Genomic DNA, 19006 nt, shown 5'->3' with positions numbered 1-19006 from the left:
CCACAAAATTCGGACAGAAAGGAGCATCATTCTTGTGGGGCATTATGTGCGAGTTTTCCGAACTATGGTGGGTGCTCAAATCTGCAGATTGAGCACACATCATGGCGAGGGCATTCAAACTTATGCCTCATGTTGAATTGTTCAAAATGGACAAGAAGAAGGAATTGCGTTCGTTTGTTAGTATAGGAAAAAAAAAGAAGAAGAAAAAACAGAACTGTGTCTCTGTATTTGTATTTGTCCACACAATGTAACATGTCAACTTGTAATAAGGATGTTTTTTATTAACTTGAGTTTTCCTTAGGTTTGTGTGAAGAAGTCCAGCAGTGATATTATTTCTGTTTGTTTAATGTATAATGATTTGTTGATGATTCACTTTATAATCCAATAACCTAGAGGGGGAATGGGTCGACCATTCTAAACGGAATAATTTGTCTTTTCTAACCAAAGTTTCAAGATTGCTTTATAGGTGGTGCATAGGAACGTATGCCCGACAGGCCCCGACTATTTTATTGTAAAGAATATTGAGTAATTCTTTAAGAGGGGAATGTCGTGTCATATCGGGTCCTGTGCTTATGAAATATGAAATTATTATGATATTAGTACATTATGAGCACAAAACCGGTAGAGTGTCTCATAAACAGGTGAAGACCAAAAAGGCACTAGTCACTATCTGGGGAGATCCTAGTGGAGACTGCCCGCTACAGTGAATTGTTCAAGGTGACACCTTCAGCTGTTCTGTCCTGTGTCTTGGATGTGAGTCTAAACGTGGAATCAGGCTGAGCTAAGCGCAGTCTAAACTAGGCAATATGGCCAATAGACTGACAACTGCTCTCTACTTGGGTGGAACAAACTTAAATGCTTACTGATCTTCTCTAAATTCACAGATAAATATAGGACTAAGTTTTAGTAAAATAGGGCCGAGGGAAAACCCTTTATAGTGGGATAACACGATCATTCTGTCTCTTAAATCCGAGATTAATGATGCGTTTCTTTTAAGTCATTTTGATCATGTAAATCATTTATACCACGTCAGACATGTTACTGTTTAGGCTTATTTCAAAACTAATAGAATGTTGTATAATAATGTCATAATGTGAGTGTATGGAAACAGTACAGTTCTATAGATAAGGTTTAAGGGAATAATGTGTACAAATCAAGGCAGATTCTAAATTCATTGTGCTGACTAAGATGGGGCGGGCCCAAGCATTTGTGATTGACAGTCACAGACTGAAGTTAGTCTATTTATGTTAACTGTTTTAGTATATAATGACTTGTAATAGAAGCAAACGGGGCTCTGTGTTTTGGCTATACACAGTTGTCACGTTCAGCAGAATAAGCAGATTCTATGAACAAAGATGCACCATATGACGATTTGACTTGTATGTATGGTTTGCTAAAGGGTTCTGACAATAAAATGGAATTGTCTGAGAACGGAAACTCGGTCTCTGAGCGTTGGCTTATTTCCCCGTCATTTGGATATTGACTCGTATTCTTCCGGTCCCCTTATGGTCCAGAGACGACAGTTGCCAAAGCAAGTGTCAAAAACACAAGAAAACGAATTAAGAAACAGAACAGAGCCTTGTCACATTGCAACTAGACGTTTGAAATTGATTGATTGATTGAATACTTTATTTAGAAGTATTCAATCAATCAATCAATTTCAAATAATTTAAATAATACATGTAGGTGAGGGTAGCTTGGTATAAATAGTTATGTACATGTTGGTGAGGATAGCTTGGTATAAATAGTTATATACATGTTGGTGAGGATAGCTTGGTATAAATAGTTATACACATGTTGGTGAGGATAGCTTGGTATAAATAGTTATGTACATGTCGGTGAGGATAGCTTGGTATAAATAGTTATGTACATGTTGGTGAGGGTAGCTTGGTATAAATAGTTATATGTTAAATGTGATTGAACTTGCACTAATAATGACTTTAGTTGATATTTCACTCTTTAAAATATAGTATTTCTTAATTATTAATAATTACAGCTTGTAGATTGGCTATTTTCACGATTTTAAATTGTTTTTAAATAATAATAAAAAAGGAACACAAGATTTCCACCCGACAGCGATAATATCTAGCCAATATATGGTTCTGTATCAGTATATGAGTCAGTTTTTGCAGATTTCATTCTATATGGCTACTATGCCTGCATATGAATTTCATGGGCCTGGGTAGGTCACCCTGGCTTGGCGGAGATATGCATATCTCCGCCAAGCCAGGGTGACCTACCCGGGCGGAGTGTGCGCACACTCCGCACAGTACAACAGCAGGTGAAAGCAATTCACTTAAACGCGGGCTGTGTTGCGCACCAAAAAAGACGGACTAAAACTGTCACATTCTAGCTGCTGAAATAAACGTCCCATTTAGATCATTGTTGACAAACGAACAGAACATGGATGTGGTTTGCAAAAGGATTATTTATTTCTTGTCCATCAGAGCGGTGAGGTCACTCTTTTGTATGATATTGATAGCCTAAACTTTTAATTTGTTTGCAGTTATATATAATAATGCTATATATTAAGACTCATAATTTGGGGATTTCGCTGTATTTTATCAGATGTATTCATCTGTATATTTTGCTGTTGAAAAAAACATCGGGGCACATCGGTCTGTAGGACTACGGAATCCTCTGTCTCTCTCTCCTCTCTCACCATTGATTAGTTCAACAGACTGCGTTAGATTTATCTCCTGTTTGGCCCGGTAATGCTTTTGTGTCTATTACACTGTGTTGCGGGATTCCGACGGTTCATAGGAGGCTCAAAATCAAACCTACCTACCACTGTGCATGTTGTAGCTGCGCAGCTCAACCAAAGGGACTGGTGTCTAAAAAAAACCTGTATTGACAGGAAAATCGCGCAGAGGAAAAACTGTGAAATCAGTTGCTGGGCGCAGCTGGGGCACCACGGCCACTGTGGCCGTGAAGGCATGTCATTATTCGAGGGGCACACGGCCAATGAGAGGGGCAACGACGGCCATGGCCGCCGTGAAATTCCTGCCCTGGTCATTGGTCATGTTTTCAAACTCTTTTTAGGTGTTTGTAATCCGTGGTCCGTATAAGTCTGTGATGTCTTGGTACAGTGGGCAGGTGGTCAGTATATGTCTGTGATGTCTTGGTACAGTGGGCAGGTGCAAGTGTAGCTCTGTTTCCACAGTCTGTCTTCCCTTGGGAGCCAGATCTGTCTTTGGCGGCCTTTCTCTATTGCAATGCTGTGTTCACTGAGTCTGTACCTAGTGAAAGCTGTCCTTAGTTTTCGGTCAGTCCCAGTGCTCAGGTATTCTGACACTGTGTATTCTCTATTAAGCTGTTTCTGTCATCTCTGTTATCATCACAATCACACAACACTCTGTGTCAGACTGATGAAGTGTCCTTAATAACATGAACCAACATTAATTCAAGTTTACAATGATCTTACTTTGAGTGTGAAGGTCCAGGTTCATCACTGACGTCTGAAGAGAGTCCAGTAGAAGATAGAGAGTAGATACCACTCATGCTGCTTGGAGCTGGAGAGACGGGTCTCTGACTCTGGTCACCTCTGTTACCATCACAATCACACAGCACTGTTTCTGTCATCTCTGTTAGCATCACAATCACACAACACTGTTTATGTCACCTCTGTTACCATCACAATCACACAACACTGTTTATGGCAACTCTGTTATCATCACAATCACACAACACTGGTACATACAGTACATTCCTGATGAAACTAACCATGAATTAAAGTTTACAATGACTTACTTTGTCTGGAAGTCTGGTTCATTGCTGTGTTCTGGAGACTCTGGTGTCTGTCTCTGGTCTTCACTTCTGGAATCATAACAATCACACAACACTCTGTTCTGTAGTCCGGAGGATTGAGAGAAAATCATTCACTTTTTCATAAAAGCATGAAACTTGGTACACTTGTACAGTTTGGGCCCCTGAACATTTTCAGATATGGAGCCATCGCAAAAACGCCCCCTGGTGGCCATGGAGGCCATTTTACTTTCCGCCATAACCAAATAATGTACAACATCATAAACTGTTCAGGTGAATAGGTAATGGTCAATTCAATCACGTTGTTTGTGTCCAGGTAGCTCAGTCGCCTTTGGATCACAAGATTCTGGGTTCGATCCCAAAGAACCTCGGTGTATGAGTAGCATAGCTTGGGTAACTAAAACGTGCATTAAGTACTGAGAGATGATGGTAGGTGTTGCTCCACCTCAGCAATCCAGGGGTCAAGCGCATTGAATTGGGAATAGACACCCTCATTCTGAGTCAATACCGATGATAAGCCACTCTTACTTAGTCAGTGACGTTGAAAAAAGGAAATCACAATATCTGAGAAGTGTCAATCCTATGTTCCCAGAGTCCTGCTGTATGTTCCACGGCTTTCTATTCTGTTAACACACACAGAGTAAACTTTTTAAAAGGTTGTTGGGTACTCTTTCTCCAAGGGCCCTGTGTTCAACTGCGTGCTATGTTCCTGGAACATTCCCAAACATTCAAACATCCTTTCTTATTTTCTGATATTAAAGTTAATATTATGTACAATTATGTTTGGACAGAATTGTTTCAAATTACATGTGCTTGTTAACATGCATTATCTGGTGCGCTATATCATAGAGGGGTTGGCTCTGACCCCCGACAGAGCCCAGGCAAAGTGGGGGATTGGTGGGGTAGGTGAGTGAGGTGTGGTTGTATAGGGGTGTGATAGCGGTGCATTGGTACCCCAGGAGCATGGATGTGTGAGTGGGAGGTGGAGGTACTGTATGGAGGTTAATAAGGTACAGTAGATAAGTGTAGAGGTTCCCCCTTTTTCTTTTTTACTATTTTGAAAAACGTTTTATTTTTATGGTAAAATATGGCTAGTACGTTTAGGCATAAGGGGTAAGCAGGTGAAAGCAATTCACTTAAACGCGGGCTGTGTTGCGCACCAAAAAAGACGGACTAAAACTGTCACATTCTAGCTGCTGAAATAAACGTCCCATTTAGATCATTGTTGACAAACGAACAGAACATGGATGTGGTTTGCAAAAGGATTATTTATTTCTTGTCCATCAGAGCGGTGAGGTCACTCTTTTGTATGATATTGATAGCCTAAACTTTTAATTTGTTTGCAGTTATATATAATAATGCTATATATTAAGACTCATAATTTGGGGATTTCGCTGTATTTTATCAGATGTATTCATCTGTATATTTTGCTGTTGAAAAAAACATCGGGGCACATCGGTCTGTAGGACTACGGAATCCTCTGTCTCTCTCTCCTCTCTCACCATTGACTAGTTCAACAGGCTGCGTTAGATTTATCTCCTGTTTGGCCCGGTAATGCTTTTGTGTCTATTACACTGTGTTGCGGGATTCCGACGGTTCATAGGAGGCTCAAAATCAAACCTACCTACCACTGTGCATGTTGTAGCTGCGCAGCTCAACGAAAGGGACTGGTGTCTAAAAAAACCCCGTATTGACAGGAAAATTGCGCAGAGGAAAAACTGTGAAATCAGTTGCTGGGCGCAGCTGGGGCACCACGGCCACTGTGGCCGTGAAGGCATGTCATTATTCGAGGGGCACACGGCCAATGAGAGGGGCAACGACGGCCATGGCCGCCGTGAAATTCCTGCCCTGGTCATTGGTCATGTTTTCAAACTCTTTTTAGGTGTTTGTAATCCGTGGTCCGTATAAGTCTGTGATGTCTTGGTACAGTGGGCAGGTGGTCAGTATATGTCTGTGATGTCTTGGTACAGTGGGCAGGTGCAAGTGTAGCTCTGTTTCCACAGTCTGTCTTCCCTTGGGAGCCAGATCTGTCTTTGGCGGCCTTTCTCTATTGCAATGCTGTGTTCACTGAGTCTGTACCTAGTGAAAGCTGTCCTTAGTTTTCGGTCAGTCCCAGTGCTCAGGTATTCTGACACTGTGTATTCTCTATTAAGCTGTTTCTGTCATCTCTGTTATCATCACAATCACACAACACTCTGTGTCAGACTGATGAAGTGTCCTTAATAACATGAACCAACATTAATTCAAGTTTACAATGATCTTACTTTGAGTGTGAAGGTCCAGGTTCATCACTGACGTCTGAAGAGAGTCCAGTAGAAGATAGAGAGTAGATACCACTCATGCTGCTTGGAGCTGGAGAGACGGGTCTCTGACTCTGGTCACCTCTGTTACCATCACAATCACACAGCACTGTTTCTGTCACCTCTGTTAGCATCACAATCACACAACACTGTTTATGTCACCTCTGTTACCATCACAATCACACAACACTGTTTATGGCAACTCTGTTATCATCACAATCACACAACACTGGTACATACAGTACATTCCTGATGAAACTAACCATGAATTAAAGTTTACAATGACTTACTTTGTCTGGAAGTCTGGTTCATTGCTGTGTTCTGGAGACTCTGGTGTCTGTCTCTGGTCTTCACTTCTGGAATCATAACAATCACACAACACTCTGTTCTGTAGTCCGGAGGATTGAGAGAAAATCATTCACTTTTTCATAAAAGCATGAAACTTGGTACACTTGTACAGTTTGGGCCCCTGAACATTTTCAGATATGGAGCCATCGCAAAAACGCCCCCTGGTGGCCATGGAGGCCATTTTACTTTCCGCCATAACCAAATAATGTACAACATCATAAACTGTTCAGGTGAATAGGTAATGGTCAATTCAATCACGTTGTTTGTGTCCAGGTAGCTCAGTCGCCTTTGGATCACAAGATTCTGGGTTCGATCCCAAAGAACCTCGGTGTATGAGTAGCATAGCTTGGGTAACTAAAACGTGCATTAAGTACTGAGAGATGATGGTAGGTGTTGCTCCACCTCAGCAATCCAGGGGTCAAGCGCATTGAATTGGGAATAGACACCCTCATTCTGAGTCAATACCGATGATAAGCCACTCTTACTTAGTCAGTGACGTTGAAAAAAGGAAATCACAATATCTGAGAAGTGTCAATCCTATGTTCCCAGAGTCCTGCTGTATGTTCCACGGCTTTCTATTCTGTTAACACACACAGAGTAAACTTTTTAAAAGGTTGTTGGGTACTCTTTCTCCAAGGGCCCTGTGTTCAACTGCGTGCTATGTTCCTGGAACATTCCCAAACATTCAAACATCCTTTCTTATTTTCTGATATTAAAGTTAATATTATGTACAATTATGTTTGGACAGAATTGTTTCAAATTACATGTGCTTGTTAACATGCATTATCTGGTGCGCTATATCATAGAGGGGTTGGCTCTGACCCCCGACAGAGCCCAGGCAAAGTGGGGGATTGGTGGGGTAGGTGAGTGAGGTGTGGTTGTATAGGGGTGTGATAGCGGTGCATTGGTACCCCAGGAGCATGGATGTGTGAGTGGGAGGTGGAGGTACTGTATGGAGGTTAATAAGGTACAGTAGATAAGTGTAGAGGTTCCCCCTTTTTCTTTTTTACTATTTTGAAAAACGTTTTATTTTTATGGTAAAATATGGCTAGTACGTTTAGGCATAAGGGGTAAGCAGGTGAAAGCAATTCACTTAAACGCGGGCTGTGTTGCGCACCAAAAAAGACGGACTAAAACTGTCACATTCTAGCTGCTGAAATAAACGTCCCATTTAGATCATTGTTGACAAACGAACAGAACATGGATGTGGTTTGCAAAAGGATTATTTATTTCTTGTCCATCAGAGCGGTGAGGTCACTCTTTTGTATGATATTGATAGCCTAAACTTTTAATTTGTTTGCAGTTATATATAATAATGCTATATATTAAGACTCATAATTTGGGGATTTCGCTGTATTTTATCAGATGTATTCATCTGTATATTTTGCTGTTGAAAAAAACATCGGGGCACATCGGTCTGTAGGACTACGGAATCCTCTGTCTCTCTCTCCTCTCTCACCATTGACTAGTTCAACAGGCTGCGTTAGATTTATCTCCTGTTTGGCCCGGTAATGCTTTTGTGTCTATTACACTGTGTTGCGGGATTCCGACGGTTCATAGGAGGCTCAAAATCAAACCTACCTACCACTGTGCATGTTGTAGCTGCGCAGCTCAACGAAAGGGACTGGTGTCTAAAAAAAACCCGTATTGACAGGAAAATTGCGCAGAGGAAAAACTGTGAAATCAGTTGCTGGGCGCAGCTGGGGCACCACGGCCACTGTGGCCGTGAAGGCATGTCATTATTCGAGGGGCACACGGCCAATGAGAGGGGCAACGACGGCCATGGCCGCCGTGAAATTCCTGCCCTGGTCATTGGTCATGTTTTCAAACTCTTTTTAGGTGTTTGTAATCCGTGGTCCGTATAAGTCTGTGATGTCTTGGTACAGTGGGCAGGTGGTCAGTATATGTCTGTGATGTCTTGGTACAGTGGGCAGGTGCAAGTGTAGCTCTGTTTCCACAGTCTGTCTTCCCTTGGGAGCCAGATCTGTCTTTGGCGGCCTTTCTCTATTGCAATGCTGTGTTCACTGAGTCTGTACCTAGTGAAAGCTGTCCTTAGTTTTCGGTCAGTCCCAGTGCTCAGGTATTCTGACACTGTGTATTCTCTATTAAGCTGTTTCTGTCATCTCTGTTATCATCACAATCACACAACACTCTGTGTCAGACTGATGAAGTGTCCTTAATAACATGAACCAACATTAATTCAAGTTTACAATGATCTTACTTTGAGTGTGAAGGTCCAGGTTAATCACTGACGTCTGAAGAGAGTCCAGTAGAAGATAGAGAGTAGATACCGCTCATGCTGCTTGGAGCTGGAGAGACGGGTCTCTGACTCTGGTCACCTCTGTTACCATCACAATCACACAGCACTGTTTCTGTCACCTCTGTTAGCATCACAATCACACAACACTGTTTATGTCACCTCTGTTACCATCACAATCACACAACACTGTTTATGGCAACTCTGTTATCATCACAATCACACAACACTGGTACATACAGTACATTCCTGATGAAACTAACCATGAATTAAAGTTTACAATGACTTACTTTGTCTGGAAGTCTGGTTCATTGCTGTGTTCTGGAGACTCTGGTGTCTGTCTCTGGTCTTCACTTCTGGAATCATAACAATCACACAACACTGTTCTGTAGTCCGGAGGATTGAGAGAAAATCATTCACTTTTTCATAAAAGCATGAAACTTGGTACACTTGTACAGTTTGGGCCCCTGAACATTTTCAGATATGGAGCCATCGCAAAAACGCCCCCTGGTGGCCATGGAGGCCATTTTACTTTCCGCCATAACCAAATAATGTACAACATCATAAACTGTTCAGGTGAATAGGTAATGGTCAATTCAATCACGTTGTTTGTGTCCAGGTAGCTCAGTCGCCTTTGGATCACAAGATTCTGGGTTCGATCCCAAAGAACCTCGGTGTATGAGTAGCATAGCTTGGGTAACTAAGACGTGCATTAAGTACTGAGAGATGATGGTAGGTGTTGCTCCACCTCAGCAATCCAGGGGTCAAGCGCATTGAATTGGGAATAGACACCCTCATTCTGAGTCAATACCGATGATAAGCCACTCTTACTTAGTCAGTGACGTTGAAAAAAGGAAATCACAATATCTGAGAAGTGTCAATCCTATGTTCCCAGAGTCCTGCTGTATGTTCCACGGCTTTCTATTCTGTTAACACACACAGAGTAAACTTTTTAAAAGGTTGTTGGGTACTCTTTCTCCAAGGGCCCTGTGTTCAACTGCGTGCTATGTTCCTGGAACATTCCCAAACATTCAAACATCCTTTCTTATTTTCTGATATTAAAGTTAATATTATGTACAATTATGTTTGGACAGAATTGTTTCAAATTACATGTGCTTGTTAACATGCATTATCTGGTGCGCTATATCATAGAGGGGTTGGCTCTGACCCCCGACAGAGCCCAGGCAAAGTGGGGGATTGGTGGGGTAGGTGAGTGAGGTTTGGTTGTATAGGGGTGTGATAGCGGTGCATTGGTACCCCAGGAGCATGGATGTGTGAGTGGGAGGTGGAGGTACTGTATGGAGGTTAATAAGGTACAGTAGATAAGTGTAGAGGTTCCCCCTTTTTCTTTTTTACTATTTTGAAAAACATTTTATTTTTATGGTAAAATATGGCTAGTACGTTTAGGCATAAGGGGTAAGGAAAGATAGGGCCCAGAGCATGCATGACACAACTGGTCCTTATGTTTCAAGGCAGCCATCATGGTCATCAACAATTTGCTTACTGGCCCCAGGTTTAAGCTGGGTGTCCCAAGTCCATGACAAATATCTCTAAAACACTAAAATGTCCTGGTTTTCAACACATCACTACCAAATTTCCCCGTTAAAATAATACTGGTTTTGTGTGCTTACATAGATGTTTATCATGTTCTAATCTGTTGTGAGGTAGTCCGGTGGTTTTGTCAAATCTTTCACTTTTTCATAAAAGTTTGTACAGTTTGGGGCCCTGAACAATTTCAGATATGGAGCCATTGCAAAAAACACTCCCTAATGGCCATGGCAGCCATTTTACTTTCCGCCATAACCAAATGTATTTTGCATCATATCTCCTCAACCAAACATGATACTGCGCAGTGCTCCGACATTAAACAGTAAACCCGAACCAAACCCGCACCCTAACCCTAACCGCACGCGGATGCCACATAGTCGGAGAAAAGGTCTGTCGGATTAACGCATGCCTCCCCTGTAATACAGAATAGGTGATGTCTACACCCATGTTTTGATTGTGAAGGATTACAGTGATACCATATAAAACAGAGGTTCTCAAACTGTGGGTTAGGACCCCAAATTGAGTCATAGGAAGGGGACAGTGGCTACATTAACTGATTTTTTTTTTTTTTTAAATGCTTCTAATTAAGTCTGTTTTTGTTTTGTTTTTGAAAAGCATAACATTATTATAATGGTTCTGGCAACATACTGTATATAGGCCATACACTATACTGTATGCTTCCATTTACAAATACAGTATTTAAATATCATTATCACCGCAATGCTTTTGGTGTAATGATAATGAATTTATTTGTAGGGAGAGTGAGGTAATGTGAGACACAGGGTAAAGTAAGACACCCCCCTTATCACCTGACCACAACACCTGTGTGGTCATATGACCATTAGATTTTGAAGCCCCTCCCATGTCCCACTTACCATGGAGGAGAGGACCTCATTGTGCTGTAGTAAGCATGTTTTTTTTCACTAAAATATGTTTTTTACATGTAAAACATTTTTTTTGGCTGTCAACATAATCAGCTGTTGTGTCAAAGAAAATTGATTCAGGTAGAAAAACTTATGTCATGCATGTTGACGAACTACAAACCTATACATCCATGTGATTAATGCTAATTGAAGATTAGCCAGAATTGCTAAAAGTGGTCCTTTTCACCAAAATGTGGCTGTGGGGTAAAGTGAGACAAATGGCTTTGGGTAAAGTGGGAAACTGTCTCAAAGTTAAGTTTAGTACTTAAACATATTTTAATCTAATATTGGTTTGATAATCTAATTGGTTTGATAATCTATTATTGGTTTGATTGGTTAATACTGGTTTGTCTCGGTTTACCCCAGACCTGGGGTAAAGTGAGACACCAGACCACCTTCCAATTGTGTAGAACAAAATGTGCTTAATGACCAATTTCCATGATTCTGTCTGACATTAGTTCTGGAATGTGTGGTTGTCAAGCTAGCTGTCGGTATTCTAACTGTTAGAACATGTGTTTTTATGGTAGTTTTAAACTGAAAAAAGTAAGTGGATCAGTTTACCCCACGCTGGTTCACTTTACCCCATTGATTTTTCTGGTTTGTCCCGGTTTACCCCAGACCTGTTTTTTTTTTTTAAACAATCATATTTTCACTGCCTTTTGTCTTGAATACATTCTGATAATTTCCATTGTTAGGAAACATCCCAAATGTATGGGAAATGTGTACATTTTACTGATATATCATTTTAGCTCACCTAGAGGGGAGAAAATGTAAAAAGTGTCTCACATTACCCCACTCTCCCTATAGCACTTTTCCAAATCAGGTTACAAAGTGCTTTAAAGTAGTAAGATAAAAAAAAGAGTAAGATAATAAAAAATCATCATGGTAATCATATGAGATAAAACAATATAAGATCAGTATATAAAATAATGTATAAACGCTGAAATTACAATGGAATAACACAGAATTTAATAAATTGTGATCTATAAGTTTACAATGCATCTTGACCCGTGAGCTGTTTCCAGATCGGCTGTTTTCTCTACATTGACAATTTCTTTGAATCTTTTTATACCTGGTGTTTCATCAGGATGGGGAACAATGCATAGAGAACGATGCCCCCGAGACCCCTGTACTAATATTGGGCGACTACAACAGCTGTCGGCTCAAAAAGACTATCCCCACATACCAGCATGAAGAATGCATATAGGGCATAAGAAACCCCCTTTAAGTACAGCTGATCATAATGTCATTCATTTAGTCCCCACCTACCGCACTACATTACAAAGAGAGGGAGCTGTCAAAAGGCAGGTGCAGCAGTGGAATGAGGAGGCCAGTGAGACACTGCAGGCTTGCTATGACTGTACTGACTGGGAAACATTCACAGATGGGACCAGTGACAGTCTGGAGGAGGCTGCTGAGGTCATTACCGACTACATTATTTTTTGTGAGGACATGATTATTCCAAAAAAGACTGTTAAAGTTTTTTCAAACAATAAACCCTGGATCACAAAACAGCTAAAACATACACTTAATCAGGAAAAAATAGCATTTACCTCCGGCAATAGGGTTGAGGCTAAGTTGATTCAGGTGAAGCAAGGAAATTAAAGAGGCCAAAAGGGAGTACAAGGAGAAGGTGGAAAGGCTCTTCCAGGAGGGCAAAGCCAGAGATGCCTGGAAAGGTGTCAAGACACTTGCTGGCGTGCAAAACAGCAGACTCCCGTCCCACCTAAGAGCAGAGGAATGTGTGGAGTTTGTAGAGAACCTGAACAGCTTCTACTGCAGGTTTGATACACACACCTTCACTTAGGAGAGGGAGGAGCTGACCACCAACCTCCTGTGTAATGCAGCGACTAACAACAACCTAGAGCTTCACCCAAGGGAGGTGGAAAGGGTGCTCAAGAAAACAAACCCTTATAAGGCCCCAGGTCCTGACAAAATCAGTGGGCGCTTGCTGAAGGTCTGTCTTGAGCAGCCGGCTGAGGTCTTCTGTAAACTCTTTAACCGTTCCTTGTCTGAACACTCCATACCAACCATATGGAAGTCCTCCATCATTTGCCCAGTCCCTAAGAAAAGTAACCCCACCTGCAATAATGACTACCGCACCGTAGCCTTAACATCTCTGCTGATGAAGAGCTTTGAAAGGCTCATTACAGAGGGAGGTTAGTGGGCACACAGACCCACTCCAGTTTGCATACAAGCAGCAGAGATGTGTGGATGATGCAGTGATAACCCTGCTGCATCACACTTACACACAGCTGGAGAAGTCCAAGTCCTTTGTCAGGATGGTATTTGTGGACTTCTGAAGTGCATTTAACACTGTGCAACCTCATCTAATGGGACAGAAACTCCTCCGGATGAATCCCCCACATCATATTGCTCATTCTCTCCTTCCTCACAGATAGACACCAGGCCGTTAGATTCAACGGCAACTACAGCTCCGATAGAACTGTATCCACCGGGGCACCACAAGGATCTGTCATCTCACCAGTCCTGTTCACCCTGTATACAGATGACTGTAGCAGCTCAGACCCTGAGATGCTGTTCATCAAGTGCTCTGATGACACGGTTATTGTTGACACCACTAACTCCAATGACCGCATCATTGGGGTAATGGACAGGTTTGCAGAGTGGTGTGAGAACAACTTCCTGGACCTAAACCCCAGCAAAACGATGGAACTGCTGGTGGACTTCAGGCATGACCCGCCCACTCCCCCGGCCCTGGAGATAAATGGCCAGACAATAGAGCACGTTGAGGAGTACAAATATCTTGGCACCAGCATCGACCACAAGCTCGCCTTTAAGACCAACGCCGAGAATATTCACTCTAAGTGCCAACAACGAGGAAGCTTCAGGTCCGACCATCAATCCTGCAGGCTTTCTACAAGTCCTTTGTGGAATCCACAATGACTTTCAACATCACATCATGGTTTGGTGTGATGCGTGTCATCAACCGGAAACCTCTCGACAGGGTTGTTAAGATCAGTGGTAAGATCATCGGGAAGGACCAGGGGCTCCTGGTCCTTCCCGATGATCTTACCACTGATCTGACTCACCAGCATCCACAAGAAACGGACAGTAAAGAAGGCCTCTCAAATAGTTGAGGACAATACACACACTCTTCACAACCACTACAAACTGATGCCCTCAGGCTGGCGTTACAGAGCTTCGACACTCACTAAAAGGGGCTCAGATAGCTTTGTACCTACCTCCATCAGACTGCTGAACATCTGGGTCTGGTGGAATAGATGATATAGATGGAATAGATGATGGGGGGCCAGCAAAGAAAAATATTTGTAAAGATTTGTATGAACGTGAAAATTGGTTCGTTTTTGTGCCTGTTTTGCCTTGTTTTTTGTTTTGTTTTCTTTGTTTGAATGTTGTATGTGGTGTTGCTGTAGACGACGTGACTGCGTCACTGTGGTGTCCACATTAAAAATATAAAGTAAATACAAAAGTAAAACAGTAACACTTTAATATTGATGGAATCACCTTCCTCCAGTAGACTTCCAGTAGAAGCAGTGATCTTGCTTTAGTATTGATGGAATCACCTTCCACCAGTATAATACCAGTAGAAACAGTGGGCCTCATGCAGCAACTGTTCTTAATAGGACATTTCTTGTTAGACCCACTTCAGAAGTTTTTAAGAAGATTTTGGTATACTCCAATGCTTTCTTAGCTGTGATCTGTTCTTAGGTAAGAACAGAATCTACGCACACTGAAGAGCACTCTTAGGGTGGCCTTTGAGTTCTTAAGTGTGACATGTCACTCCCTTCATGAACGAGGCAGATGTGGTTTGCTACTGAAGGGTTTTATTAAGCATCTTTCTTTAGCTTAATGTACCAACGTCAAACTCATTTACTGCATGAAATCACAGAAGGGAATGAGCCTTCACGAAACCCAAAACAACAAAAACTGAAAACAAACTGAAACAAAACAAACAATCAATTAAACTCATAATAAAACATGACATACAACTCATTGACAAGAACATAAACGTTGAGATGTAAAATAAAACAAACCTTGGATCAGCGACCACGCTGCCTACAAACATTGTGCTCTCACGGTGAGCGTCACCGACACTATTAGCCGCGTAACGCTTCTAACCAGGAAGACCATATATGGGCAGCCGCCCGAAGCTGTCACAACACAGCTTCCGGACAGCTTGTCAAAATAAAATAAATATTGGCAAAAACAAAATAATTACAAAACGAATAAGCTGTACATTACATTACATTATAGTCATTTAGAAGATGCTTTTATCCAAAGCGACTTACAATAAGTGCATTCAACATAGGTAGGGAACGAAAACTACTAATCACCAGAAGTCTTAAGTGCATTTTCTGCAAAAACAAGCAACCAAGTGTATACCTAGCGCTACGGTAAAAGTGCATTATATCAGCTACCTATTTCCTTAACCAGATGAGACAAAAATAGCTAAATCAAATGAGCACGAGCTAAAACAATAAAACAAGCGTTCGTACAACTAGTTAACAACAAGTAGGCCAGGCAGAGAGGATGGGTAGTGTTTCCTGAAGAGGTGGGTTTTCAGCCTGCGGCGAAAGATGGGCAGTGACTCTGCTGTCCTGACATCAGTGGGAAGTTCATTCCACCACTGTGGGGCCAGAACAGAAAAAAAGTTGTGACCGCGTGGATCGGCCAGAAGGACCCTTGAGTGACGAGGCAATCAGTCGCCCCGAGGTGGCAGACCGATGTGGTCGGGCAGGGGTGTAGGCATCGACCATAGCCCGGAGGTAAGAAGGAGCTGTTCCTTTCACTGCCCTATAGGCTAGCACCAGGGTTTTAAACTGGATGCGAGCCGCTACAGGGAGCCAGTGTAGAGAACAGAGAAGGATAGTTGTGTGGGAGAACTTGGGGCGGTTGAACACCAGACGAGCCGCAGCTTTCTGAACAAGCTCCAGGGGTCTGATGGCAGATGCCGGAGCACCAGCAAGGAGGGAGTTGCAGTAGTCCAGGCGGGAGATGACAAGAGCCTGGATGAGCACCTGGGCTGCCTTCTCCGTGAGGAAGGGCGAATCCTCCTGATGTTGTAGAGGAGGAATCTGCAAGACCTTGTCACTGATGCGATGTTTGCCGAGAACGACAGTTGATCGTCCAGGGTCACACCCAGATTCTTCGCAGTCCGAGTTGAGGTCACCACAGCATTATCAATGGTGATGGCCATGTCTCGGTGCGGACAGCTCTTCCCCGGGAGGAACATCAGCTCGGTCTTGTCCAGGTTGAGTTTCAGGTGGTGCATCGACATCCACTCCGAGATATCAGCCAGACAAGCAATGCGTGCCTCCACTTGGGTGTCAGAGGGGGGGAATGAGAGGATCAGCTGGGTGTCATCGGCATAGCAGTGGTAGGAAAAGCCATGGGAGTGGATGACAGCACCAAGAGATGTAGTGTAGAGAGAGAAAAGAAGAGGACCCAGAACCGAGCCTTGGGGAACCCCATTAGTAAGTCTATGTGGGAGTCCAGGAGGTTGTTCTGGTGGAGGTACGAGGACAGTTGTTTGAACACAGCACGTTCGAGAGTTTTAGATAGGAAGGATAGAAGGGAAACCGGTCTGTAGTCCTTGATCTCAGAGGGGTCAAGTGTCGGTTTCTTCAGGAGGGGGGTGATTCTGGCAGTCTTGAAAGCAGAGGGAAAGTAGCCAGACGTCAGAGAGGTGATAATAAGGTGGGTTAAGAAGGGAAGAAGTTCAGGTGCAGTGGACTGCAGCAGAGTGGATGGGACCGGGTCCAGGGAGCATAGCTGTAGCTGCAGTTACAGACATGTTAGTGCAAATATAATATATTCACAAAGTTTCTTCAATTCTACAGTTGTATAATATATTTTATACTTTGTTTGAAAATATCCCATCTACAAGCTCACAACACGTGCTATTACTGGCCATTTTGAGATTGTAGATCGGCTATTTTAGAAACATTTTGATAAATCTTGAAAAAAAATCCCTGGCAGAAAATATTTTCAGGTGGGGATCTGCAGCCAAATGCATGTCAATTTGGGGGTCCTTGACATGAAAATGTTTGAGAACAACTGCTTTAGAGTTTTCAACGGGTCTGAAATTACAATCTAACCCAAACGGACCCGGTTGAGTTGAAGCCCAAGCCATATCACCCACCAGACAAAAGAGCTGGTGATCGACGCCAGACGGAGCAAGAGGAGGACCCCCCAGTACCCATCACCATCCAGGGGGCACTTTAATGACACAGTAAAATTATAACCTCCCCCTCATTATCATAACACAACAGGTGTGGGCATGAGGAGGAGGAGGGACTAGGACAGGTGGGTGGTGCTAAGGTGGTGGAGGAGGTGCTAAGTTGAGAACCAGATATTCTTAATGAACTGGAGGCGTGTCCACATAAAAACATAATTTTAAATGGATTGTAGGCAAGTTCAGAGATAAAAAAAAGGAAACAAAAAATGTCTAACACCGCACCTCCACTCCCCCCCCTCCTCATCAGCAGTTTGTTTCCCCGACCACCAGGGGGTGATGCAAGGGGGACTTCTAAACAGGCCATGCCGAAAATAGGTTGCTTTATTCGGATACAATGCGTGTCACTGCCCGCCCCTGCCGGTTCTCTGAATTTTTATTTTTAAATAGGCTCTTTCATGAATAATTGACCACATATATGAAGTTAAACAACTAAATTCTATCCAAACGATATCTTAAAAGTAAATTCCGTGCCTCAAAAAATAAGTTTGAGAGCGTTTTAAAACCGAAAGTAAGAAGAAGTATAAACTGCATACAGAAAACAATGGCGGCTCGTTCCATTTTTGACGGCTGCACTCGGTCCCATTCGGTTTCACCCGAACAGTTCACACGGGCACGGACACGCACGGACGCGCACATGCGCGTCCATGCATTTACGTCCCGGACAAACATAAATAGTAGGGAAAATACGGATTTCAGAAAGAGGACTGTGTTTCAATGCAGGAAAACACCCCAGCATCATTATATAGTGGCTGATAGAGGGGAAAAAATGCAAAATATATATATATAAATATTCTTAAAATGTAGGCTTAATGTTGCCTACAATCCCTTTAACACTTTATGTACACTTTTTTGAAAAAAATCTTCCTCCTAGTATAACCATAATACCTGATGATTATGTTTTGGGGGGGGGGGGGGGGGGGGGTCGCTGAAAATCACAGCACCCCATCTTCAAATAATTGTCATCTTTAGAAAATTGTTTAACCCTATTTTATACTTTATATATTTGAAAATAGCAGATCTACAAGCTCACAACGCGTCACATAGCTTGTAGATCGGCTATTTTAGAAATATATGAAACATTTATGAAAAAATATTAAACAAACTTCCCTGGTCCCTGGCAGAACATATTTTCGGATGGGGGTCTGTAGCCAAATACATTTAAATTTGGGGGTCGTTGACATGAAAATGTTTGACAACAAATGATGAGTTTTCAACGGTTCTGAAAATTACAGTCCAACCAGAACAGACCAGGGGCCTATTTCACAAAAGCAGAATTAGGGGTTAAGCCTGTATTTAACACCTATCCTGGCTTAATTTAGCCAGGATTAGCGATGAATCAGTTTCATGAAAGCTGAATTATCTTGCCAGATTAGTTTAGCCAGTGCACCCTGGATAAGTTTATCCATCCAAGTAAAACCTTAATTACCATGGAAATGTAACTGTGAAGTTAGCCTGGTAGGGACCAGGCTAACAGCCAAGCATATTTAAACCAGTGCCTTGTTCTTCAAGTTTTTCCACAGTTAATTAAACACATATGTTTGTATATGGACTCGTTTTAATGACCCTGCATTCAAATAAAATGAAATAAATACAATAAGATATAATCAATTTAATTATATTACTGAAATAGTGTTGTGACCAT

General features: G+C 42.3%; 1 protein-coding gene across 1 annotated transcript in view; it reads right to left on the bottom strand.

Annotated features, from left to right (window-relative positions):
• The window catches only part of LOC311057155 (NACHT, LRR and PYD domains-containing protein 3-like), a 103762-nt gene that overhangs the window by 62459 nt on the left and 22297 nt on the right, over positions 1-19006 (bottom strand). The window contains exons 2-7 of the mRNA XM_084074106.1: positions 8961-9026; positions 8635-8794; positions 6356-6421; positions 6030-6149; positions 3751-3816; positions 3425-3544 (exon numbers count right to left, since the gene is read on the bottom strand). Coding sequence (XP_083930232.1) covers positions 3425-3544; positions 3751-3816; positions 6030-6106 — 263 coding nt within the window. The 5' untranslated portion in view covers positions 6107-6149; positions 6356-6421; positions 8635-8794; positions 8961-9026. The remainder of the gene's footprint in view (positions 1-3424; positions 3545-3750; positions 3817-6029; positions 6150-6355; positions 6422-8634; positions 8795-8960; positions 9027-19006) is intronic.

This window comes from Gymnoscopelus microlampas (assembly GCF_963454915.1).
Source record: "Gymnoscopelus microlampas genome assembly, chromosome: 12".
In the NCBI taxonomy this organism is placed as follows: domain Eukaryota; kingdom Metazoa; phylum Chordata; class Actinopteri; order Myctophiformes; family Myctophidae; genus Gymnoscopelus; species Gymnoscopelus microlampas.
Note: the sequence above shows the minus strand (reverse complement) of the source record. Positions and strands in the feature narration are given on the sequence as shown.